Below are 27958 nucleotides of genomic sequence, written 5' to 3' on the forward strand. Positions count from 1 at the left end.
CTCTGCTGGGAATTGAACCCGGGGCCTCTGGCTTACCAGTCCAGTGCTCTACCGATTGAGCTAAAGGGTTAACCCACTAGCCCAAACAAGTAGGAAACCGTGTATCTGACTACCACATTAATCCCACTCCCTCTCTCCCCATTCCCTCCCAACCCCGCTCCACTCCCTCCCCCCTCTCCACTCCCTCCAGACTCCTCCTCTCCACTCCCGACCGACTCCCCATCTCCACTTCCCTTTCTCTCTCTCTCCACTCCCCACTCCACTTCCTCCCTCCCCACTCCTCCTCTCTCTCCCCTCCCTCTCCACCTCCACTACCACTCACTCTCTCCTTATCTCCCCGACAAACCCTTTCTCTACTCACTCATTCACACTACCCCAACTCTTACTACTGGGGACTCCTAACTCTTATTAAAGGGGACTTGACTACTGCATTGCAGTTAACATTTTACTACTATCTCTAAACATACTACATGTATATATATATGAAAAAATTAGTTAAAAGTTGTAGTGTTGTAGGTCTGAAAATTACAGTTATCGCCAAAAATTACAATAATGCTTGAACAGATGCAAATAAAACCACAACCTATGGCACTTAAAAATTATATTAAACATTCTTGAAAAATTAATTTGCCTAAAAAATATATCTGTAGTTTTTTCCATGATGTAAACCAATTAAACTTTCAAAACGTTTTTACAACGTTTATCCGAAAGAACAAAGCCACTACATGTTAGTAACAGTTAATAAACCACCGATTACACTTTACATTTACTTTTGCCTTATAGTGTAATATAAGTGGTAATTAAAATAAAGATTTGTGGCATGATCTATTCATACATGTTTGTTCATACATAGGTAGCAAATTTATCTTAGACTAGCTTTATTGGCTGTACTCTGCTACACTAAATACATCTACATAAATATTAGAAAAGAAAATCTGGTATTCATCGTTAAATTGTATGTACTAGTAAATGAAAATAATTTTATATATTTATCGAGATTATGCTCCTAAGACCAGGCAAGATTTGATTTTGTATTATCTGCTGTATGGTTGTTTTCTACTGACCATACACTGAAATATGTACGGGTCTTTTTGAAGGGAAGTGTAAATTCGTTAATTATTGGGTCAATATTGTACTTCACCTCAAGCCATATTGATATATATATATAAATACTGTTCAGTTTCTAAGAAGATTGCGTTCTGACATTTTTTATTTTATGTTTTACGTGATGCATTCCACACTATGATGGTTATTGTTTTTGTTTTGTTTTCGTTTTTTTGTTTGTTTGTTTGTTTGTTTTTTTTTTGTTTTGTTTTGTTTTGTTTTGTTTTTGGGGTTTTTTTTGAAGTCCTAAGGGGCAATAAATATAAATGTTAAACTCATTCACACATACACCCTTATTAAAAAAAAGAATAGAACTAAGACTGTTTTTTTGTCTTGTTGTTGTTTTTTGTGTTCATTTGCTCACAGGCACTTGGGGGCTGGACCCCCCCCCCCCTTTTCCATTTTTTTCTTTTTAAATCTGAGATCGAGACACCTTTTTCTTATTTTTGTATTCTAATATGCACTATATGTTTTCGATAATGTAATCCTTTTGTCTCAATAAGCTGTTTTTAAATATATCATTTTCGACTTATGTATCAGCCGAAAATGATATACAATGCAGTACATGTGTATTTCTTACAGGCATCGGGGGGTTGGGGGGGGGGCTGCCCCCTCCCCCATTTTTTCCAATGTAACTTTTTACTATTGAAAATGTTCATTGAAAGGCCGGTTGCCTCCCCCCCAACTTTTTGTTGCAGTATAGTCAAATAAGGGTAATGTAGTGTATGAATAAAATTTGGTACTGAAAGAAGTTGGACCCCCCCCCCCCCCCCTTGGTACTGAAATTTTAAGAAGTTGGAACCTACCCACCCCAAGAATTAGGAATTTTGAGTGTGATTAATTTTCCTTTTTTTCTGATTTGTTTTTTCTCTTGCCCCCCCCCCCCCCTTTCCACTTTCACACTCGGCACACCTCGGCCGAGTCGTATCTCATCTAAATTTTTTGATGAAGGTGACGGAATCAGCCGAGGTTTGCCAAATGACACTTTCAAAAACAATGCCACATTCCTGTCTTATTTTAAAGATATTGATTTAAAATTGCATAACTTGATAAGCAACCTATCATTGTTTCATTAGACATAATCCACGGAAATATTTCCTTATTTGTTAATTATAAACCTATCATTTATTATTATTATTTATTATTTTTTTTAGCAATATCTTTTAAAAAAAATCATTTCTATCACTTTTATATAAGGGACATTCAATCAGTGAATGATTCTCATTTTCCACACAATTCATGTCACACATTCTACAAATTCTTTCATTTAAATTTTCTTTCAGCTAGGAGGTGGTTTATTAACTTAGTAAATTACTAGTATATTATAGGAGATGAACTTCATATGCAATCCTTCTCTTTACTTTCTTTAGCAGTGTAAAGATTTTAACTTTGTTGTTGTTTTACAAACTCTTTAAGGTTAATTTATCCACAGAATATTTATTTAATCACCAGTAAAATAGCTAATTTTTATTCTACCAGAAAAAATTCTTTTCCTTGGGGTCGGGGGTGCATATATGGCACGCAGTACCAATTTCTTGCCATATCTACGGGGGTGGGGGATTTTACGTATGTACGTGTCCAAAAAAATCAAAAAATTCTATTTCTGGGAGGAAAAGGAGATTTTCGCATATTCTGGAGATACTACTAGTCTTTTCAGTGGGTAAAATGGACTAATATATGTATTATTAATCGAGATAAAACATTATTTTTTTTCAAATAAAAATCCGACTTAGTTCACGAACAAATGGTAACTATCCTCGTTTCCGGAAGTAAACAAATCCACGTTGTCTGAAATATGGTAAAAACCATTGCAACACAGGTAAATTTCTGTCTGGAGTGGATGATACCTAATCAAACCATATTTAGTAATTCTATTCTTTATCAGTTGTATTTCTCTTTCGCAACGCTGATGTCCCGTACAATAGGGACCTATCATTTCAACAGATTCGTAAATTCATTATTTTTATGCAGCATGTCCCTCTTGTCTCTCCTGCCAACTTTTATGCATAAATCTCTTTTTTCTTTAAATTTTATTCCTTTAATATGTTGACGGTGCGACCGTTGGGGCGAGCGCAGTGTTCACTTCATTATTATGATCCGCCTCTTCAAACCGCACGAGACATTTGGAACGTCTAGACTGTGACGTCACATGACGTCGTATGTTAGCTGCATTTGCATAAACAAAGTTTAAAAAGTGCAAATATTTTAACAAAGAAAATTTAATCTACTATCTGCATGCAATATCCATTAAATTAAGGTGAGTTTATTTTGTGTGAATTTTTAGTTGTTGTCACCGCGTGAACGAAGTTAGCAGCGAGAACAAGAAGCGATGCATTGTGGGTCAGAATTACCGCGGAAAAAAATTCTATTGAATGAATGTGCAGTAGTCCGAATTTTCTCTTCGCCCAGGCGTTGTCGTTAGAGCTCGCAGTGACGAGCGGCGCTTCGCGCCGCTCGCTGCGATCGCTATAATTTATGAACACTTACTACTTCATGTAATTGTCTTTACATGGTTTAAGTATTATTTAGAGAACGAGACAGGTACTGTATCATAGATACAAATTTGGGGGTGGACGAGTGCGTAGCACGAGTCTCCACCCCCAAATTTGTATCTCTATGATACAGAACCTGTCGAGTTCTCTAAATGATTTGTGACACGATCAATCAAAAAAAAGCACCGCCCACTTCATACCTGTGCAGCATCCAAACTTCCGCCATGCAGAGTTCATTTGTTCTTTCTGTAGATGAGGCCTCGACTGGGAGTATACATCCGCAGTATATATATTTCCACGGACAACGTAAGATTTAGTCAGATTAGTTTTGACAACGGGGTAGACATAACAGACTCGAAGTCAGTCTTAATTGATAAGGTGGACGATTTAACCTTGTTGTAGATGGAGATTGATCCTGATTTATTTCAGGGGTCTTAAAATCTCAGTTAACTAAAGATACACATACAGGCGATACAGACAGTTTTTCGATGGACTTTGATGTTACGGATTTTTATTTTCTTATTGAAATGCGACATTAAAAACGAAGTGAAAGAGATGTACGGCAGTCGTCAGTGATAAGGATTTAAGATGAAATTTAAAAAAACCCTGAAAAATGGACTTGAGTTTGCACGAGAAGAGTGGAAAATGGGGGGAGGGGGAGTGCGAATTTCACGTAATGTATGCTGCATCCGCGAACCCATTGGCTTTACTATTTTGAGGGGGACACAAAAAGCAGGGAAAGCAAACAGGTTTTCAGGAATTTCTCCAACATAGGATGTTTTCCATAATTGCGAATTTTCCTTTTCGTTTGAATCGAAATAACGTGTAGATCCTGTGTGGAATAATTTTTTAAAAAGTGATTGAGAAATTTTGACATTTTACATTCCTAAGGAAATATTTCTTCAAATTTATAATGGGAAAAAAATCAGCATTTACTATTTGTACATGCTTTTGATAAATTGAATCAGATTTATTTTTAGACCGTGCTGTATTTTAGATACAGAACAGTTGGCTAATACAAGACAGTATACAGGGCTAATACAGAACGGAAAGTAGCTCCACCCACTGTATTTCCGTTCTGTATTGCTAATACAGAACAGCAAACTTCAAAGAAAAACACCGCAATCGTGTCACAATTAGCTATACCTTAGAATCTTGAACTTAAGTTCTAGCATCTTTCATCATTCATGAGGCATATTATTTTTTTTTATCATTTTAGTAGCTGCTAATTTGTTTATTGACTGCAAACACATACACATATTACAACATGTATATATATAATTATATAAAATATTCTCCAACATATCCAAAGATTTCTTCAATTATATTATTTGAGTTAATTTTAATTTAATTGGCACAGCATATACATAACTGTTATATATGAATATAAATTTATAATTTTGTCTTTGATCAATGTATACAGCTTGAAGATCTAGAAATAAAGATCAGAGACTGTGATTCAAGGCTACAGACCATTGATGATATTCTACGACTGGAGGAACTTTCTGAAGTTAAGAGGTATCACTAATTACTGTGTATGTTAACGATTATACCTGGCAATTTCTAGAAAAATTTAATAATTTAAGTCAGTAATTCATTGCACAAACAGCTAATTCAAAAGCCAAATGCCACCCTATGTGTACAGAGTAAAAAGCAGTTACAGCCAACATGCTCATTATGATTTTGTGATAAAGCAAAGGGATTTTCATTTCTTGTAGTGTGCTAATAACAACTTATTAGATATAATGAATAACATTTTTTTTAAAAATCAAAATTGTTTACTCCTGGCACTTTGCTGTAAGTGTATTTTTCTGTATACTGTAGGTCTGTAGCTCACTGGTCTAAAAAAAAAATCTAATGGATGAAGGGTCATTCATCTAGGCTATTTAAAACCAGTGAGCTGAAGACCTGCAGGGAGTGCCTATACATGTCCATTAATTAAAACATCCTTTTAGCAAAGTGTCAGGTATGAACAATTTTGTCAAATTGGTACAGTGGCTGCAACGTTATTGTTGACAAACCAATCGTGTAGAATCGTTCGTGTAACGTGTGTGATTGTTCGTGTAACGTGCGAGATCGTGCATGTATCAGACTCAATCGTTTGCGGTTTTAATCGTGCGTGATCGTGCGTTAAGAAACGTGTAAACTTCGTTTTGTAAGTTTTTATCGGAATGTTATTTGTTATACAAGCATTTCGCTTGTCTGTTTTTTTTTTTAATCCAAATAAAATAAATGAAGCGTGAGTTACATAATTGAAAGCAGAACGAACTAATTATCGCTTGGAAATAAGCAATATAGTAAGTCGTAGAATATTGTGTTCTCGTCAAATAGCGTGATTTTTTGTGATAAACCGTACTTATATATGTTTAAAGATTTTTTCTCTGATGTTGATTATGTTTACTGCTAATTATGGTCAAGATATTTTTAAAATCAATAGTTCAAAAATTGATATTTTTACAAATAAATAAATAAACAATTCTCAATGCTTACATAAATATTTAGTCGGCAAATGTACATGTACGCGACATGATTGTCGGGGTTTCGTTTATCAGTGTTTATCTCTGGAGCTTACTTTTAATTATTTTTATAATTTTTGCAAATAAATGATTTGTAAAATAATTGTTGACTTTAGAGATTCACAAATGGAAACATGGAAATAACTTATAATTCAATTCATTTTCATGCCATTTTTTTCAAACTTATCCCTTTCTGTATATTATGAAATCAAATTCAATCAAAACTCATGGTCCACCTACATGTACATCTACTGATAGAACGAAAAAAAACCCAGTTTTCTTAAGTCGGAGAATTACGTAAATAATTATTTGTAATCTAAGATAATTAATAAGTTTTACATGTATTTAGTTCCAGAAATATCCATTTCTATTTTTTTTTTTCATTTTTCAAAGTCAATGAAATAATATCAATAATTATTTGAAATCTACAATAAGTATTAAGCCTTAATTCGTTTTGAAAATATCCATTCCTAAAGAACTTGAACTATTCTGCGTGAAGAATCGTGCGTTTGCGTTAGCAATCGTGTAAGATCGTGTAACATGTAGAATCGTGTGCGTGAAGGATCGTTCGTGTAACAGATTTTATCGTGCGTTAATCGTGTGGAATCGTTCGTGTAACGTGATCGTTCGTGTAAGTTGTCAACAATAACGTTGCAGCCACTGTACCACCTAGTTTTGCATGCCATTAACCTCTGCTCACAAAAATGGAATGTCTGTAATTAAGAAAATTTCATTTAGGGATGTCAATATCAGAGTTATGTCCTTTACTAGTGCTTCTTGATACCTTTTAATTTCTGTCAGGTCTAGTAAGAGATCAGATCTGTATATATCCCCTTCAGAAAATGATCTGTGAAAGGACCTGAAAACCATCCATTTTGTTTATGAACTTATTTGTACTAGAAAATGAACTACTTTTATACATACTAGACAATTTTGACAAGATCTGATTTTGGGAGTCAGGTTAATTTGGTAATTATCAAAGAGATAGATATTCCATTGAAAAATGTATCCACCAATAACAATAAGTAAAACCCCTTATGGATATTTCTACAATAAAAGACTGGTTAAAGTATCACTATATTTTCATCTTAAATCTTGATATATTGAAAAAAGAATAAACTGTAAATTCCAAATAGGTGAATAACCTATTTCAGCAGGAATGACAAGCCAGTTTATGGAATTGATGTATCTGGCATACTAAGCCAAAGTTCAGACCATCTGAGCTAATGAAACAAAAAAAAATAACCTATTTACTTTGTAAACTGGGTGATGCTGCATGTTTTGTAATAAAATATATATTAATGTTTTTTTTTTATTATCCTCCAGACAGTCTTTACATGAGGAAGAGAAACAGATTAAAAAGAAACTCTCGACATTTGGTAAGCATTTACAGTTAACTATGTTTCTTTTCAAAATACAAGATAAAAGCCATGATGGATATACAGCTTATAGAACTTCTGTATCTTTAACACCGATATCTCAAATACCTAAGATTTGTCAAAGTGATCTGGAAGTTCCATCTGCTTATTCTTTAAGTATTTTACCCTCGATATCTGGAATCCTCTGATATCTTGAAGTTTTTTCTTGGTCCCTTCGAGTTTGGAGATAATGAGGTTTAACTGTGTTAACAAAAATCCACATTACATCCTAGGAAAAAGAAATCTATTAGTATGTCATACATGTTGAAAATGTTTTATAGTGGGAAATGAAATTTTTTCCAGGGCAAGATTTTATTGTTGAAAAATGTTATGATTGCTTGAACCTTTCTTTGTGTGGTAAGAAAGCAGAGGCAGTACTACAGAATTATTAAGGTTGAATAATAATGCAATTAAAAAAAAAATGTTGCCAAATCTGTATTTCTTATTTCTGCATTGTTAATACTTTTTTGGGGTGGGGGGGGGGGGGGGGGTGTATAGACTAGAAGGCTTCCAATCCAGTAAGAATTAGAAATGAATTTTTGAAGTTCATGGTGGAATATCTTGGGAGGACCCTTTGTCTCGAAAATTAAGGCTACCCTAAGCATCTTTTGACCATTAACACTAGCAATATTTATTATATATGAAGTGTAACAACAAATGACCCTATATCATATGTGTTTTCACATTTCGGGTACAGCTGTACTGAAAAAGACACCATTAGTCAACAGAATTAAATGTTAAATGATTCATTCTGTTGTGTCTGTCATTAAAATAATTACTTATTGATAAACTATATAAACATACAGAAATATCAAAGTTCTACTTACTATCATAATGATACACTTGTTCAATATAAATTTTAATTGACAGTGAATCATTTTGTCAAGGAGATAAATATAAGATTTGAGAGACATATGAAATGGAAAACAAATATTTGGTCAATTTTTATTTTGCTCTATGCCTTTTTTTCAGAGGCTGAATTAAAAGATCTTCGTAGAGAAAACAGGAAGACAATGCTAGTATCTGTATGTCTTGTGGGGATGATGTATCTAGTTTACTGTTTATTGTGGCAAACATAGTCTCATATTGTGTAATTCAATCTTTCAGTCATTTTGTTAACTATGCAAAATAATATATTGTACATTAATGGCTATCAAAGGCATTTGATTAATTATTTAAACTTGATATATATGTATAGTTATGGTATGATGACCAAAAATAGATGCACTCCTTAATTAAGAAAATAATATCTGAATCTAATTTTAGAAAGGAGGTTAAAAGTTTCATTTTTATTACATTGATTACAAAGATTACATGTATATTGTTACATTGATTACATACATGTACATCGTATATTGTACAATGTTCACAAATCAATTGATGAGGTTTTGCAATATGCAAAAGGTTACAGTTACAACATACTCCATTTCATTGTAAATTAATTTATGTACTTGAACTATGCAATATCAATTGTTGTGTTTTTATGGTAATTGTATGCATTTATTTATGAAATTTAATCATGTACTGTGTTTTGTTCTTTCATTGAATGTTCACATACCTCAGTACCTTTAACTGGAGAGGTAGGAGGGTGTATGCTGCAAACAAAAAAATCTTTAAAAATTGCCGCCCCCCCCCCCCCCTCCAAAAAGGAAATGAAACACTAATATCTAAGAATAAAACGTTTATACCAATGTCATTCATGTTTATGAGTTTGGGACCATTGTTTTCTGTGACATTTACAAGGTTATTATAACGATATATCAGATGTCTTGGCCTAATGGTAGTGTACTTACATGTGTATTTGAATCGCCTATATCATCACCAATAATAGAAAAAAATAATTTTGTAGGTATTTATTTGGAATTTAAGTGATATATTGTAGTCTTCAAGTTGCCACTTGTCATCATTTTGAAAGAGTGTCAAGACTGTTCTTTTTGAACAGATTAAAATATTAAACATTATTACGGCAGTTTGCTTTTGCTCCTTACAAATTTCCTTATAATTTAGATGTATATAGTGCAGGACTGCAAACCATTGGCATGAAGGGACTCTACACTCGCTACAGCATAGACTGGCTATACATGTGTAGATACCAGCATGTATGACTTGTAAAATTATTTGGTTTAAAAGAGAGAAAAACAAGAATGTATTGTTTTATGAAATGAATTTTTGATCCCGTTCACGTATGCTTGATTCAAATAACAATTGTTTTAAGGGTTTTTTTTTTACTTCCTCATTAAAGATGTGTATTCTTAAAATGGTTTATACTATGTGAAGGGTATTAATTTCTGCAGTTCTGCGAATTTTATGCTACTGATTCAAATTCATTATTTTTCATGTTTTTTTTTCGTTCTAAAAATACAAGTTGTAAAAGAAAAATGTTTCCACATTAAATACATGTGTATATCTTTGCACTTGTTGATACTGCTTGAATGATGGTCTATTAAGTACTGCATTTCTATGGATTTTAAGTCCAGATGCACTTTGACACCGCTGCTGAATTTTGTGAGAACCCGGGTCTGCCTGAGTGAAAGTTCCATTCATTTTTGCATTCCTCAGCAACTGTGGACGTGACGCTCTCTAACTAACGAGTTCGGTGTGGTGCATTTTGTAACAGAGACTCATCCAATAGACAAACCATCAATATTGTTTTTGTTACAAAAACAACAAACAATCAAGAGCTATTGACATGCTTACATTAAAACCGGACATGCATACTATTCTTTGTTATGATGGAGACGTTGACACACGTCACAAAAACTCACTGATCTTAAAGTCGCTAAAAAGTGCGTGTAACTCTCCGGAAACTGTTGGATGGTTTTTAAGGAGACTACTTGATCCGTTCCCTCTACTTAATACAAGAAGAATCCTCCATAAAGATTAACATCATTTGTCAATGAGCGACATTTAGAGATGAATTTGGAAACCTGGAACGCTGGACTGTCCGAATTCTTGATTGGGAATAATATAGTGCTGGTTCTTTATCTGATTGTTGGAGTTTTCGGAAATGGTCTTGTTCTTTTCATCTACGTTGTACGAATGACTAAAAAGAGCGATGATCGTTACTTTATTCCTTCCCTGGCGGCGATTGACGTTTGTGCATGTGTCATTGGATCTTCGTACGCACTGGCCCTAAATCTCCTGCCCGTTAGATTTCCCGGGGATTTCCTCTGTCGCATTTTATGGTTCTTCAGTCAAGCTTCTACAGTGTCTGGAGGGACCCTACTCCTGGTCATCGCAATCCATCGCTACCTGAAGGTGTGTCGTCCGTTCTCCAATACCTGGTCGTTGAGGATCAAAAGACTGGTCATTTTAGGAACAGTAACTGTTGCTACACTTCTATCGATTCCTACAATTTTCTTGTATGGGGAGATACAAGTTGTTAATGATCGCTACAGTGATAACAATATTACTTTAGTAGGACACAGATGTGGCAACAAGGGTGAACCTTGGGCACTTTTAGGATACAATATATTTTTGTTTGTCTTTGCCGTCTCTGGGGTAGCCATTATTACTGTCTGTTATATTTCTATTGCAAAAACCATCTACAGTAAAGTCATGATTTACCGAAAATCGGTGAGACGAATAAACACTATTCCAAAACCTGAATTGTCAGTCTCAACCATTTCTGACATTAAACGAAAAAGTAAAAGTGTTGAATCTTGCAGTAATCATCAACATGAAGGAAATGGGGAGTTCCACGAAAATTCAATCGAACACGACCAAGAAAATAGCAAAGAATTTCAAAATACTCGCAAAAAAGAAAAGTCAAATCACAAGAAGAGAAGGTCTCAGGACATTTTATTGAATGCAAACATTCCAGCGATGAAGTACCACTTCACACATTACAGATACTCGTACATGTTTATGACAATAACCATTGTGTTTGTGATCGCTTACTTGCCCCGGATCATCATCATGTTGCTAGAGTCTATATTTGGTATAGAGTTTTGGAACAAACCGGACTCTGTTATAATAGGGTTGATGTTTTTGTACAGACTGTATATTCTTAATCACGTGGTTAACCCTTTTGTTTATGGTTTCTTTGATACCAGATTTCGACATGAAGTAAAACTTTTGCTTTGCCGACATAGGAAGGGGTCTCTTCACCCAGACAGTCAAACTGGCCAACGAGAGTGAAGAATAGACAGTCAAACAGGCCAATGAGAGTAAAGAATAGACAGTCAAACTGGCCAATGAGAGTAAAGAATAGACAGTCAAACTGGCCAATGCAAAGAAAGAATAGACAGTCAAACAGGCCAATGAGAGTAAAGAATAGACAGTTAAACTGGCCAGTGAGAGTAAAGAACATGAATATCAAGGTGGTGTGTTATGAATTATTTCATTCTTAGAATAAAAGGACAGAAGTCTGGAATTCAAAACACATCCATATATATAATAATATGATTTACTATTATCCCCCTGGCTAGTTTTCATGATGTGAATTGACACTAACACAAATTTATATCTGGATTATGTCACAATTTTCTCTGTATAATTTGAAATGGTCATTAATGTTGATACACAGCAAAAAGTTTTTGACGTTCTGAGAATTAATTAACATTAGCCTTTGATGAAGTTATGGATAAAATCCACTAGATATCGTGTACAGCAATGTGTGGTATATCTTGTTTCCTTTTTATGCTGAGGGAGTATGCAGCTCTTCGTTAGGAATATTGTGCTTAATGTCGTAAAGAAACACGAAAACACGGGAACAGATTTTGTGCAAACTGCAATAAAGGACGGAAATGTCTCTTATATGAATTTTTCCTATTTATTAAAAAAAAAAAGTGGTGGTTTTTTTTTTAAAGTAATGCAATTTGGATTAACTTAATTTTAATTGCTTCAAAACAAACCAATCAACCAGATTTGTTTCCTGTACATAAGTTCATTAGTTTCCAGTGTCCATTAAATTGATACAATACAAGTATTATTAATTATTAACACTATATTGTACAAAGAAATTCAAAAGTGGAAAAGGAGACTTCAATGATCGCAGTCGGACTGGTCGATTTAAATCTGTAGGGACACCAAAATATATCGATGCTGTGAGCAACATAATCTATGAAAATGCCAGAATTACATTGAAAAATTCTGCTAAGACGCTAAACATTTCACCACCACAACAGATTATAAAGTTCTGACAAAAGAAACGAATCTAAAAATATTTCTGTTAGATGGGTGTCTTATTTCCCTCCAGATGCCTAAAAGAAAACACGAATTAAATGTACCAAGGAATCTATTTTTAAGCAAGAGGTCCATGGGCCACATCACTCACCTGAGCACATTGGCTAGGAAAAATCAGAAATCAGTTCAGTATTGAAAAGTTTACTGGGGGTGAAACTGAAATTTACACTACTTCAGGATGCTTCCTTATCAATATTACTAATCATGACATTGCTGTTCTTAAGCAGAAGCATATTAAAGATTTTTCCCCTATGTATTCCGATGTAAAACTCTGATCTATCATTGTGGCCCAACCCTACCCACCCTATATTTGAACAAAATTGAACCTACTCTGCCTGAGGATGCTTCTATAATAATATGACTAATCATGGTTTTGCTGTTCTTGAGCAGAAGATTTTTTCAAGATGATTCCTATATATTCTTATGTAAACTTTGACCCTCTGTTGTGCCCCAAACCTCGGGGGGTCATAATTTGAGCAAACTTGATTCTACAATGCTTAAGGCTGCTTCTGTATAAATATGACTAAAATGGCTTAGTTGTTCTTGAGATGAAGACTTTTAAAGATATTTCCTATGTAACATGTATGATCAGGTTCTTACAAGGGATATATAGGTTTTTCTTTTACTATGACTTAATGATTGGAATGATTATTAAGACCGCTCTGTCTGAGGGTAAATAACAAAGTTGTTCTCTTATCTAGAGATAAGAACCTCTTCAGATTTACTACAGCCAGAACTTAACCTCAGTTCCCTAGGATACTTGCCACTGGTGCTTATATATCTTTATACTTTTATTTTGCTCTTACCCTTAACTTCTTTATTGCTAACCGGTCACGGAAACCTAGTGATAGGGCCTTCGCATCGTGATCGGAGGGCCCGGGTTCGATTCATAGGGGCTTGTCTTCCGGATTGTTAAATGTAAAATAAATTAATAAAATTTAGAATCTACTTTTAATACACTTAAAAGTTGTTAAAATAAAAGATTCTGACACTTTCAGTCAAGAAAAACTACGTTTAAAAAAGATGTACAACACCTAATTATATGTAATAGTGATAGTTTTATGTTGTTTTAATTATTATGATATTCAAATGTATTATTTATTAATTATACATTTATGAATATGCCACAACTGATTTTAAACTCTGAAGTGCATGTATTAATCTGTGTCAATCATTATTGACAAAGACAAATAATTTAAAATCAAATATTAATAAAATTCAATAAAATAATTTATCAAATAAAATAATTAAATAAATCAAATAAAACAAACTAATTGAAATAAAATAAACAATCGGCTAAAACTTTAGATCCACCTCTTGTTTTATTTGATTCATTTAATTGTCAGAACGTGGGCGCCATTTTTGTAACAGGGGTCAGGTAAAGATGATAAATAACCACGACACCTGCGGGTTCGCTCTGTATTAATTTATTTTACATTTTACAATCTAGAAGACAAGCCCCTATGGAGTATAGGTCTAAATTGAACCCTTCACTGGTATATGGTCAAGTCTCTATATGAGTGAAAAATTCTCGAATGGGACGTAAAACAACATACAATCAATCAATTAAACTCTTTTGCTGATTCAAACGGCCAACTTCTTCAGCTATCTTATGAATGCCTAACTTTCCCAAAGCTTTGCTTTATATACCCTTTGGCTACTTCATTTTAAGAGTTGTCAGGTCATTCATCTATTTGAAATCTTCACATCGTTTTACGTAAATGCCCCTTAATCATTACACCTATATATTCCTATGTAAACTTTGACCCACTTTTGTGGCCCTGCCCTACCCCGGGGGTCATGAATTGAACAAACTTGAATCTACACCAGCTGAGGATACTTCTATATTAACATGACTAATAATGGCTTAGCTGTTCTTGAGAAGAAGATTTTTAAAGATATTTCCTATATATTTCCATGGTACACATTGACCCATTGTTGTGGCCCTGTCCTACCTCCAGGGGTCTTGATTGGAACAAACTTGAATCTACACTACCTGAGGATACTCCTATAATAATGTTAATAATGTGACTATTCATAGCTGTGCTGTTCCCGAGAAAAAGATTTTTAAAGACATTTCCTACATGTTCCTATGGTAAACTTCGACCCCTCTTGTGGCCCCGCTACTCCCGGGGGTTATGATATGAACAAATTTGTGTCTAGAGTATGTAATATTGCTTTCACATAAGTTTCATCTTTTCTTTCCGAGTGGTTCTTGAGAAGAAAATTTTTAAAAGATGCCACCAAATTTTCACGAATTCTTAATTATCTTCCCTTGAAAGAGGGCGTGACACTTCCTGTGAACAATTTTAATTCCATTCACTCAAAGATGCTTTGTGGCAAGCTTGGCTGAAATTGGCCCAATGGTTCCTGAGAAGTCGAAAATGTGAAAAGTTTACAGACGCCAGACACTCTTTTAGAAATCTTACTGGACAGAGCTTCTATATCAAAACTTCTTATGTTGTCTACGGAATAGAATGTACCCTTTGTTGGATTTTTTTTATGTTGGTGATACCAAGGTTAACTTAATAAAAGAATATCGGGGCATAGATTTCAAATTAACAACGGGGGTCAGCAGCTTCTATACAAGCACTTTAATTTACCCGATCATTCTATTTTGTCAATGAAAGTTAGAATTCCAGAAAAGATTAACCATCATACTAATAGCCCATCATTGAGTACACCTTTCCGTGGACAACGAGAAGAATACTGGATTAGAAAACTAGACAAGGCCTTTCCATACTATAGCAATGACAATGTCGATAGTGTTTGGAATCTTTCAAGTCCACAGTGTAGCAATGTGAATGAGATGGGACATTTTAGCAATACACAGGGACATAAGCGTAGTCATGGACATCGGTCTTACAATAAACCTACTATCTGCTTTGATCCACAAGAACTTTATATAAACAGTTACATGTAGGTCTTAATCACATTCGTACCAAACTTTACTCTGTCCCTTTGAAAGTTTTAAATAGTCTATTTGAAAAAAGGCAACGAAACTCCATATTTGGATAATTCGACACCAGAATACAGGCTCGGATCTGTGATTATGGATATTGCAAACAGTCTGATTGCCAAAATCAATATTGTACAGGACAACAATAATGTAATTTAATTTTGCTTCAATTAAAGCTTATAAATAGTTCTTCGAACTCAAATATACCGTTCACGGTAGGTCAGTCGGTAGAGCGCTCGCTCCGTGATCGGGAGGTCGTGAGTTCGAATCTCGGCCGCGACTGACCTAAGTCGATAAAAAATAGGTAGCAACTGTTCCTTCGCCATGCGGTCGGCACTTTGAAGTGAAAGTTGCGGGTCTTTCGGATGAGACCTTAAAAACCGAGACCCCGTGTCACGGCAGGCGTTGGCACGATAAAGATCCCTCACTGCTCAATGGCCCTGAGTGCCGAGTAAAGGTCAAAATTTGAAGCCCTTCACCGGTATATGGTGACGTCTCTATATGAGTGAAAAATTCTCGAACGGGACGTAAAACAATATACAATCAATCAATCAATCAATCGAACTCAAATATGAACAACAAAAGTTTATTAAAGTTCTTTTTTTCTGTCACTGAAATAGTTAATTACAAATTTGCAACAAAAATTTCTGACATCAAAGTTGCAGCTCATATTGCTTTAATTAACATAAGTAATATTCTTAATCATAAAGGGTTGTAATCTTGTATTCCACCATATTCCAAGCTGAAGTCCACACCTTGTATTTCTTACAAATGTACATCGACAATTGCTTCAAAATTTTTTAATTATAAAAAAAAACACCAAAACGCTACAGTGTCTAATTATCGAACATCTGAAACATAATCCTCCAACGTGTTCATGTTTTCTTCTCCCTACAACTATATTCCTGCTGGGCACGCCACTACTGGTGACGTAAATATAGTTAATAATTAATGAGGACCTTAAATCACTAGCTTATTCTAAAAAGACCAAATTTAGGAAACCCCGATCATTCAACTAGCGTCATAATTTCATTAATATTATGAATTTGGTGGAAGATTACACCAGGCCATGGGCCACATTTGGAAAAAGGAAACCTTGACCCTTTGTCAGAATAGATTAAAAGTATCAGTTGGATGTTAAAATCTCGCATTAAGCGATTGATGGGCAATATAAAAACCATATTTCCTTCTGTCTTCAATAATTCACAAGTGAAAAAAGAATTAGATAGATTACACGATCAGTATATACTGGTTCCAGCTGACAAAGCAGGTAGTAACATTGTCTTTGTAAGGTTCATTATTTTGATCGTATTTTAGAGGAACTGGTATTTAATTCTGCTAGTGGTAATCTAACTTATACCCATAGCTCCCTTTCCAAGGAGGAAATTCTTCAAAATCTAATGTCAGTTTTAAATATTTTTAATATCACCAACAATCAAAATGAATTTGATTTACCATACCAATACTGGATTCCTTAAGTTCATCGATATCCTTACAAACAAGATACAAAGCGGACTCCAGAAAATGTTCTACCAAGCTTCTCTCTTTTCTCCTCACAGTAGTGAAGGAGAAACTTCAGGAATAATGTACAACAATATATTCGAAAAGTGGTGTAAATAAGATGTGAATACTTAAAAACTCCAAGGAACTTGCAGAAAATATGAAATCTCAAAATTTTACCAAAATCAATAACATCAAAACTTTTCAACACTTAATTCAACCATTCCCACGATAAATTAAATTCCAGGCTTTTTGACATCATAGACAGCTGCTTTTTCAATAAAATTGGAACTCTTAAATATACTTACCTTGTCATTGGTCATTTACAAAATTATTTTGTTAAAAGACATTCTGATTGTACACACAAATACTAAGAAGTAGATATTAAAAAGATGCTTGAAATTCTGATTGACAATGTCTATTTAGTTTTCGGAGATCAGGTCTTTCAACATTCTGTCAGAATTCTCATGCCAATTGCCTCCCGCTATTGGCAGACCCAAAACTTGTTGAAAACTCGCACATTTTGATGTTATTGATTTTGTTAAAATTTTGTGATTTCAAATTTTCTTAAAGTTCCTTGGAATTTTTAAGAATCCACATCTGATTTACTTCACTTCGAATATACTGTTGTACAGTACTCCTGAAGTTTCTCCTTCGCTGCTGTAAGTATTTTAGTGAGGAGTAAAGAAAGAGGCTTGGTCGAACATTTACTGGAACTCGCTATGTATCTTTGCTTGTAAGGAAGTTTATGGAGTTTGGAATCAAGTATAGGTATGGTAACTCAAATTCATTTTGATTTTTGGGAAAATTAATAAGCCAGTAATTCATAAAAACAACTAATTAAAAAATCAAGTGCCTAAAGAGTAATAAGCAGTTAGAACCAATGTGCTTATTTTGAATTCATGCTGAAGCAAAGGGATTTTTATTTCCTGTAGTCAGTTTAAAACATAATAGGAAATATAATGAATTATTTTCAACACATATCAATCAAAATTGTTCACTCCCGGCACTTTGCTGTAAGTGTCTTTTACTGTGTTGCTGTATGTATGTAGCTCACTTGTCTAAAATAAATTGTAAGGGTTCGTCCATTTAGATTATTTAATACCTGTGAGCTACAGATCTGCGGGGATTTACATTACATTATTACACACCTTTAGCAAAGTTTCAAGGATGAACAATTTTGATTAGTTATAAACATAGTTGATAATATCTGTTTACTTCATATTTTTTAAACTACATATACAGGGAATAAAAACCGCTTTGCTTCAATTGTGAATCCATAAATGCATATTCGCGGTAACTTTTATTATATTTATATACAGTGGCTCTTAATATGTGTACTATTTCTGTTGGGTCTAGTAAGAGATCAGGGCCCGGGGCATAAAACTTAGACAAGCTCACTTTTGAGCTCAGTCTCATTTTTTCACTTTATATTCACCGTTCACGGTAGCTCAGTCGGTAGAGCGCTCGCTCCGTGATCGGGAGGTCGTGAGTTCGAATCTCTGCCGCGACTGACCTAAGTCGATAAAAAATGGGTAGCAACTGTTCCTTCGCCATGCGGTCGGCACTTTGAAGTGAAAGTTGCGGGTCCTTCGGATGAGACCTTAAAAACCGAGGCCCCGTGTCACGGCAGGCGTTGGCACGATAAAGATCCCTCACTGCTCAATGGCCCTGAGTGCCGAGTAAAGGTCAAAATTTGAAGCCCTTCACCGGTATATGGTGACGTCTCTATGAGTGAAAAATTCTCGAATGGGACGTAAAACAACATACAATCAATCAATCAATCAATCACTTTATATTCCTTTGGTAAAAGTGAAACTGAGATCGAAAGTTAGCTCCTCTAAGTTTTATGACCCCGGAGCCAGATATATGCAAACAAAACCCCTTTAGAAAATGAACGGTGAAATGGCCTGAAAACCGTCCATTTTAATTCATGAACACAATTTATAATTACTGTTAATTTTTACACAGGGTCAAAAATCCCTGGAATCACAATTTCTGCTCCATCTGCGGGTAGAAAATTAAGCAGATTTCTTGGTTTGTCACTGCATGTCTTAAATTCAATTTAAGTATACTTGTTCATTATTCTAAATTCCTGCTGAATATCTGTGACCGCCTACATACATATGATACAAATCAATTCCAAACAGAAAACCGTACATCTATAGTATGCTGGAAAAATTTGAAAGATCTGATTTTGGCAATCAGATTAATTTGGTAATTATCAAAGCAGTAGATATTTCATTTTAAAATGTATCAAAAAATTAATTATATGTAAATCCCTTGTAGATAATTGCGATTATCACCATACTTTCACTTGAAAGCTTGATACTGAAAAAGAACTAAATTTTAACAGGCATGAAAGGCAAGTTAGGTATCTATTCAGAATCAAATTGATGTGTTTGGTATATAGGTAAAAGTTCACACCATCTGAGCCGTTGAAACTAAACAAAAATTAACCACTTTTAACTTTTATTTTACTTTAAGAATTTACTAGACTTATTAAACTGGATGATTTTGCATGTTTTATGACAAAATATGTATATTTTTTTTATCCTTCGGACAGTCTTTACACGAGGAAGAGAAACAAATTAAAAAGAAACTCTCTGCATTTGGTAAGTATTTGCAGTTAACCATGTTTCTTTTCAAAGTACAAGATAAAGACCACGATTGATTAATTACCAACAATCGACGAATTTATAGTGCTTAAAAACGTGGTTGCCAAATTAAAACTGTATTTCTGCAACCAATACCACTGAAAATATGGAAACGGGGGTTCTGTGCAGGCTAGAGGCTCCCAAACAAGAATTAGAAATAAATCTTTTATGGTGGAATTAGGCTACTTCAAGCACACCTTTCTATCATTATCAGTACTTTTATGTACATGCAAGTGAAACTATTTCATATGATTTTCACATTTAGTGTACAACTGCACCGAAAGGACAACAAACTCTCCTTATTATTAGTCAACAGATTCATACTGCCCTATCCGTCATTTAAGAAATTGTCTTATCATAATTTTGAAAGAGAATTGTCAAGACTTTGAATTTGTTCTTTCTGAAGAGATATTAAACATTATAACGGCGGTTTGACTGCCTATATAGATACCAGCTAATATGACGTAAAATTATTTGGTTTAAAAAATGAAGGGAAACACAATAAGTATGATGTATTGTTTTATGAAATGAGTTTTCCTTGTTCATGTATGCTTATTCAAATCACAATTATTTCTAAGGATCTTTCTTTTTACTTAAGGTATCTCATTCCTCAGCTTTTGAGAAAAGTTTGTGATCAAACCCTCTAACAATTTTTATAACATACTTAAATTAAACAATTTAAATTATACAACATTCAATTTAAAAACTGTTCACAAAATTGTAAAGAAACAAAATTTACGGGAGACAATTTCTTGCGGTGGAAGAATATTTAGAAGAAAATTCTTCAAATCTACATCTTTGTTACATTTAATTTCTTGGAACTTTAGCTCTATATTTTTTACACAGAGAATTGTTTTCGTTATTATATGCTAAGAATATGAAAAGTAGATTTCAATTAATATTTTAAGAACAAATTGTACACATTCACTCAATAGACTTTGCAAAAAAAAAAAAAAAAAAAAAAAAAAAAAAAAAAATTATTGAAGAAGTCAAAATAAAATTTACATTACCTTAAAATCGCATATTTCGATAAATACCTCAAAATTTACATCACTGCCCCAACTTTTTCTTTCATTATTTTGAACTACATGGTATACTCTCAACCAATCAGCATTAAAGCCATAAAAAGCTTGATACAAGAAAATGTTTATTGCCAGTTTAGAGTTTTATTATTTTTTTTAGTGCAAAAAAGGTCAAACAATGATTTAATGCATTAATTTGCACGATTTTTCCCTAATAATAAATATTATTCAAACTATTTTACATAAAATAAGATTATATTTATTGTCATGATTAAATCTGGTAAAATATAAGGGTTAAAGTAATTAGCCCAAAAGTTACAATTTAAGTGTAGAACGGTCAAGTTAATTTGCACTGTTCCTCAGGAAGATGCACACTGACCCCAATTTTCTTTGTGATTTTGAGTCATGCTTTATGAGTTGTTAACGAGGCCGAGTCTAATTATTTCTACCCTAGATATTTTAATAAATTTTCTGGAATGAATTTTTACTATTATTTTAAGATAAAAAATCAAATGTTTACCATCCCGATTTCTTAGGGGGCCATCTCAAAAGTTGTCAAATTTTACTATTGGACCCTATGGGAATTTGTTGGAAAAGAACGCCAAATTATCACATTTTTCTCATATTTTTTGTATTTCTGCCCTAGGGATTTCCTTTTTAGTGAAAGACATGAAAATTATTGTAAAAAGTCACCAAATTGTGAAATTTCAGAAAAAGTTGACCATCTGGTTTGGTCTAGGAATTATTACAAAGTTTTTTTTCTATGCCCAATACCTCTTAATTTGCCATATTTCGGCATACATTTTGTATATATCGGCACAGGTGAATTATTTTGAAAAATACCAATGTTTAGATTGCTGGAATGTTTCTTCTAATGTTCTGTCAACAATTTTTAATAAAATGTCCATGGACGTCTTGCATACTCTTGACGAGTCATGCGTCATTCTTCAGTGTCATGCATTGCTTACAGAACCGAAAACATTCACGTCGTGAAAGCCATTTCAGCGTTTAGTCCTAATTATTGTCTTAAAAGCACATTTTAAGACCAATGAACATTACAGATAATGTGAAATAATGTTAATTTTGTATCAAAATTATAATATTAGGATAGGTGTTATGTTGCACCTACGACTACATGAAACTAAAAACCAACGCAAAGTCAAACGGACTCGAATTAGACTCAGTCTCGTTAAAACATACCTTAAAATAAATTTCCTACTTTCCTATTTTATACGATAGAAAGGGTATTTATTTAGTCCTGCAGTTCTACGAATTTTATGCGTAATAATTTAATTTTTATAATTATTATTTTTTGTTCTTAAAATAAAAAAAAAATTTCCTCATTGGATTGGTTAATATTGCATAAATAATGCTATGTTAAGTACTGCATTTCTATGAATTTAAGTCCACATGTACTTCAATACTAGTGCTGAATTTTCTGAGAATTTGGTTCTAGTTGAGTAAGAGCTCCATTCACTCTGTATTTTTCAGCAGCTGTGTGGACGTGACGCTCAGTAACTAATGAGTTAGGCGTGGTGCATTTTGTAAATAGGCTCATCCAAAGGACAAATCATCAATATAGTTTCTGTTACAAAAACAACAAATTACGGCAACATTTGGAGATGAATTTGGAAACCTGGAACGCTGAATTGTCTGAGCTTTTGATTGGAAATAACATTGTCTTAGTTCTCTATCTTATCGTTGGAGTTTTCGGAAATGGTCTTGTTCTTTTCATCTACGTTGTAGGAATGACTAAAAAGAACGATGATCGCTACTTTATTCCATCCCTAGCGGTCATTGATGCTTGTGCGTGTGTCATTGGATCTTCGTACGCACTGGCCCTAAATCTCCTGCCCGTTAGATTTCCCGGAGATTTTCTCTGTCGCATTTTATGGTTCCTCAGTCAAGCTTCTACAGTGTCTGGAGGGACCCTACTCCTGGTCATTGCAATCCATCGCTACCTGAAGGTGTGTCGTCCGTTCTCGAATGCTTGGACTTTGAGGATCAAAAGACTAGTTATTTTGGGAACAGTAACTGTTGCTACACTTTTATTAATTCCTACAATTTTCTTGTATGGAGAGATAGAAGTTGTTAATGATCGCTACAATGACAACAATATTACTTTGGTAGGACACAGATGTGGGGATATTTGGGAGCCATGGGCGCTTTTAGGATACAATGTGTTTTTGTTTGTCTTTGCCGTCTCTGGGATAGCCATTATTACACTTTGTTACATCTCTATCGCGAAAACCATCTACAGTAAAGTCATGATCTACCATAAGTCGTTGAGACGAATGAAAACTATTTCTAAACCTGAACTCTCAGTCTCAACCGTCTCTGACATAAAACAGAAAAGTAAAAGTGTCGAACTTTGTAATAATCTTCGATATGAAGGAAATGGAGAGTTCCACAAAAATTCAATCGAACACGACCAAGAAAATAATGACAAGTTTCAGAATACTTGCAAAAAGAAAAGTCAGATCACAAGAAGAGAAGGTCTCAGGACATTCTGTTGAATGCAAACATTCCAGCGATGAAGTACCACTTCACACATTACAGATACTCGTACATGTTTATGACAATAACCATTGTGTTTGTGATCGCTTACTTGCCCCGGATCATCATCATGCTGCTAGAGTCTATATTTGGGATAGAGTTTTGGAACAAACCGGACTCTGTTATAATAGGGTTGATGTTTTTGTACAGACTGTACATTCTTAATCACGTGGTCAACCCTTTTATTTATGGTTTCTTTGATACCAGATTTCGACATGAAGTAAAACTTTTGCTTTGCAGACAAGGGCAGAGGTCTCTTCAGAATTTTATACCCAATGTCTGAAAGGTGCATGAAAACCTGCAAATAGAATTTTTTCCTAATTATTTAACTTTTTGAAATCATAAGCAGAGTTGGTTTGTTTGTGGTGAAATAAAGGAACTGGAAAGAAATGGAAAATAGAGTTTTTCTACAGATACATGTACTTGTATATCATTGTAATTTTTTGCTGCTTGTATACTTCCTGGTACAAATTTTCAAACTTGGTTTGTAGAATAGATTCGTCTCATTCCTGGGGCAATTTTTCACTATTTATTTTATATTGGCGCCTCAGTTTGTTTGTCCTCTCCAGACCCAGGATAATAAAATGGGTCGGTAGGTAGGTGACAAAATTAATTATTTTTCCCCAGAAAATTTCAACATCAATGCTGAGTTTTCAAAATCTATATGCATAAAAATGCATTAAAAAATACTTGCTTCCTGGAAGTTGAAAAAAGTTTGGAGTCGGTCCATTTTTAGCCAGTCAGTCGGAGAGGGCAGCCAAACAATTGTTTGAAGAAGGCCTTGAGTAGCAATTTTTTTGGTTTATTGTAAGTTTTATTACAGTCAATTAGTTGTGTTAATTACGAAAGAAAATAAAAGCAGAATTTATAGTCTTCGTGTTTTTATAGGGGAATTGAAGCATTCATGCATTCCCTTCAAGGCTGAAAAATAATCATAATTATTTTTCAACCTTAAAAGGGGTGCATTAACAATTATTTTTTAGCCTTGAAAGGGATGCATTAACACTTCGATTCCCGGTACTCTCTACATGAAGACATTTTTCGATGTAATGCAAACTGGATCAACAAATACATTTATTTGCAGCAAAACAAACCAGCAAATAAGACTTATTCTTGCACTCCAGTAGTTTCCCCGGTGCATTTAAATACTACAGTCCAAGATTGTTTTTAATACTGATAACATCACAATATCTGCAGATTTTGCAATAATTTGATAATGAAGTTCAAATAAACCAATTTTACTGCGCAATAAGAGCCCTCTAGGATCACCTTTTTGAACTTTTTATTTAAATAACCTCTGTAACGAGGACAATACCAAAACTTTTAAATTTTTTGTTCGGATTGGAAATGTTTTAACGATGATGTTCAATAACTTGATACTGCCATAAAAAGCTTTTCACAAGAGTCATCTTTCAGAACAAATAATGTTGCAACACATATAAAATAGGCCTGATAGCTTAAACTGCGTTTGTATAGAGAACAATACTAAAACGTTTAAACATTTTGGTCGGACATTGCAAAATATTTTGATAAAGAAGTTCAAATCAAGGTTATAATTTAAATCTGAACAAAACAGCAAAGAATACATCGTACTTCTCTAAATCACATTTTACTGCACATTGCTCAAATCGCTAGGATCACCTTTGATGTTGCAAATTTAGTATAATTTAGGTCCCTCTACTAAGTTTACAAAACTCCTGTCCCCTGCTTTTATAAGGGTCTGACATCCCAGAGTACAGACAATTCCAAATGAATATTTCAGAATCTTCCGAGTTAGACAGGTGATATGATTAGATGACTCTTATCCGTTTTCTTTCGCCCTCGAACGATATATGTCGGACGTAAAATTTTTGAAATTTTCATCCCCAGTACCCACGGATTTTTGCAAACAGTATGCATATTGCATTTAGTACTTATACCGGTATATAAATATTTTTAAAAAGGAGATTCCATACTATTCTAGTTGAAGAGACTAGTTTACGTATAAGTGTATATCATTCTAAGATACATAAACATGTATTAACCTAAATTAAATAAAACATCCCCCCTTCTTAAAACATTTTGCATTAACAATCTTTCTCTTTTATCTGTACTTATACCTGTACATGTAATATAGATCAAAGAAATCCAAAGGAAGTTTTTTTTTAAATTATGTGAAATATCGATAATTCCAGAGACTGACATAACAAAAAAAAAAATAAAAAAATAAATAAATAAATAATAAAAAGGTAAAATGGAGTGCCAAAAATCTTTAAATAGCAGTAAAATGTTGCTGCTTTCTGTGTTGCCTACAACCCGCATGAACAATAAGAATTTTAGTAAATTCTGCCGAAATCCTTGGTTATTATATAATACATGGCCAAATTTACTCATTCTTTTATATATATCTATATAAACAAAAAGTCGACACAAGCTCAAATAGAGATTCAATAGATAATATCACAAACAAATCCAGTAAGTTGTTGAATGGCGATTAGGGTTATTTTGGTCGAAGGCTAGAGTAGCTAGTTGCAAATAGATGCCCAATAGATAATACATGATGATATCACAGTTAGACAAGTCCAGGTAGGAGTGTTACATGAAGATTATTTTGGTGGTTCGGCTGGAGTCGGTGCGTTTTCTCCACTAGACTTCTCTTCAGCAGGTGGAGCAGCAACGATTTTTCGATGCAAAAACATCCACATGACCTTTTTAAATGAAAGGGACCCCAATCCTCCGCCATCAAACTTCATTGCTGGAGTGTCTAAAATTTTGACTAGTTCCCATCCAAAAGTTCCAAGCTGGTCAAGAACTGGTTCCCAAGCCGGGTTGAAATGCGCTGTAGTGGAACCAATTCCACCCATCACCATTTTACCGGGGGCGCTATATTCTACCATTGTAGCCTCGTACACAGGCGTGTTATCATTAAGTTTCGATTGCTCTTTTTCGAAAAAGAATACGCAGTTCTGGTTGATTGTTATTTTGGACGTAAAGAACCCATCCCGGAAACCGCTATTGTTTTGGTCCATGAAGACGTCCACTAGTTTCCAACCTGTCCCAAGGTACTGTGATGTCACACCTACCCAGTCCATCTCGACGATCCATTTTCCTCCTAACGCCATGGCCATTGTCCAGGTGATTTTCATTGGAATTGTAACACATTGGTATACATATCGGGTTGACGAGGGGTTTCTGGGTATCTCAAAGAAGATATCCACTCCTAGAACTAAAGACAGGGGAAATTATATAATTAATAATTGTAAATAATGAAACAAAAACAGCTATCTATCTATCTATCTATCTATCTATCTATCTATCTATCTATCTATCTATCTATCTATCTATCTATCTATCTATCTATGATATTAATATATATATATATATATATATATATATATATATATATATATATATATATATATATATATATATATATATATATATATATATATATATATATATACTTTTCAACAAGTTACAGTATATGGTCCAAATTTTCTGTACAAGTGTATTAAAAAAGAAAAATATTTGTTTGTTGTCTGTTGGATGTCCTTCAAAATATTTGAAATGATAAAAATAAAGAAAGAAAAATAAAACTTACTCATGTCTGGACTCTGTCCAAAGAAGCATACGTTCATAGCACCTTGGCCACCAAAGGCCCCTGCAGCGGCGCTTGTTGCTCCGGGTTGCTTCACATTTTGAGAGTTAAACCCCGTTATTTCAACACAAACAAGCCTGGCCCCGTTTGCAGCCTCGTTCATTATTGTTTGAAAAATATGATTGGCGTCAGCAGTAATTTTTGCATCACCCAATCTAAACACTCCGTATGTAAAGACTTTCGAGGGTAAATAAGATTTTACGACTTTGAGGGACCATTGCTGGGGTAATTCGTCCTCGGGCAGTTTCCTACAGATTCCTTGATACTTGTGTGTTTGCTTGACGTTAGCTGTAACAAAGCCACTGACTGTGAGCGACGCCGGAACTACCGAGAAGGTCAACAAACGGAATCCAAGGTCATACAAAGACCCCAAAGTGACGCTGTAAACCTTTTCGTCCAAGGTCATTAACGGCATGCCTGCGGTAGGCATAAATCCAAGGTTAGACTGTTCCACGTAAGCAATCGCAAAGTTTTCCATCCGATATTCACATGGGGGGCCGTGATAAGGGGGTTGTGGGGGTATCCCAGCAATCGTCTTGGACTGTGAACTTCCGCCACAACCCATATCTGAGTATATTCTGAAAAATAACAAATATTTAACCTCCTTTATTTTAAGAGGAAAACATGCTAATTTAAAAATATCATATGTGAACGATGAAAGATTTTAGTTTTGAAGGACTTGAGTTCTGAAAGATACTTGCATTTTTAATCAAAACAGAAAGAACTGTTTATTGTTTTCTTTTTTCCATTTCGTAGTTAATATACTTGCATTTTTAACCAAAATCGAAGAAATTGTATTCTTTTTTCATTTTGTAGTTAATGCATATAAAATAATGTGTCGATCTTTTCTATAAACATTTTTATGATAGATCACCAAGTGGTCATGCAGGGCAAAAACCCATACCAGTTG

General features: G+C 34.1%; 3 protein-coding genes and 1 pseudogene across 3 annotated transcripts; 3 read left to right on the plus strand and 1 right to left on the minus strand.

Annotated features, from left to right (window-relative positions):
- Positions 1-2870: 2870 nt before the first annotated feature.
- Positions 2871-9491, plus strand: LOC133201336 (uncharacterized). The gene is made up of 4 exons (XM_061337145.1): positions 2871-2923; positions 5020-5114; positions 7439-7491; positions 8503-9491. The coding sequence occupies exons 1-4, from the start codon at positions 2900-2902 to the stop codon at positions 8607-8609; spliced, it is 279 nt and encodes a 92-aa protein (XP_061193129.1). The 5' UTR covers positions 2871-2899; the 3' UTR covers positions 8610-9491.
- Positions 9492-10316: 825 nt separating this feature from the next.
- LOC133174161 (alpha-2Db adrenergic receptor-like) lies at positions 10317-12260 on the plus strand. The gene has a single exon (XM_061309226.1). The coding sequence runs from the start codon at positions 10444-10446 to the stop codon at positions 11668-11670; it is 1227 nt and encodes a 408-aa protein (XP_061165210.1). The 5' UTR covers positions 10317-10443; the 3' UTR covers positions 11671-12260.
- Positions 12261-22477: 10217 nt separating this feature from the next.
- Positions 22478-23694, plus strand: LOC133178121 (cholecystokinin receptor-like; annotated as a pseudogene).
- A 1961-nt stretch (positions 23695-25655) lies between these two features.
- On the minus strand, positions 25656-27620 carry LOC133201345 (uncharacterized). Its single transcript, XM_061337157.1, has 2 exons — positions 26992-27620; positions 25656-26616 (listed from the first exon to the last, which is right to left on the minus strand). The coding sequence occupies exons 1-2, from the start codon at positions 27611-27613 to the stop codon at positions 25997-25999; spliced, it is 1242 nt and encodes a 413-aa protein (XP_061193141.1). The 5' UTR covers positions 27614-27620; the 3' UTR covers positions 25656-25996.
- Positions 27621-27958: the final 338 nt, after the last annotated feature.

The sequence above is a fragment of the Saccostrea echinata genome, unplaced genomic scaffold (genome assembly GCF_033153115.1).
Source record: "Saccostrea echinata isolate AGI-Se365-2 ecotype Australia unplaced genomic scaffold, CSIRO_AGI_Sech_v1 ptg000002l, whole genome shotgun sequence".
Taxonomy (NCBI): Eukaryota; Metazoa; Mollusca; class Bivalvia; order Ostreida; family Ostreidae; genus Saccostrea; species Saccostrea echinata.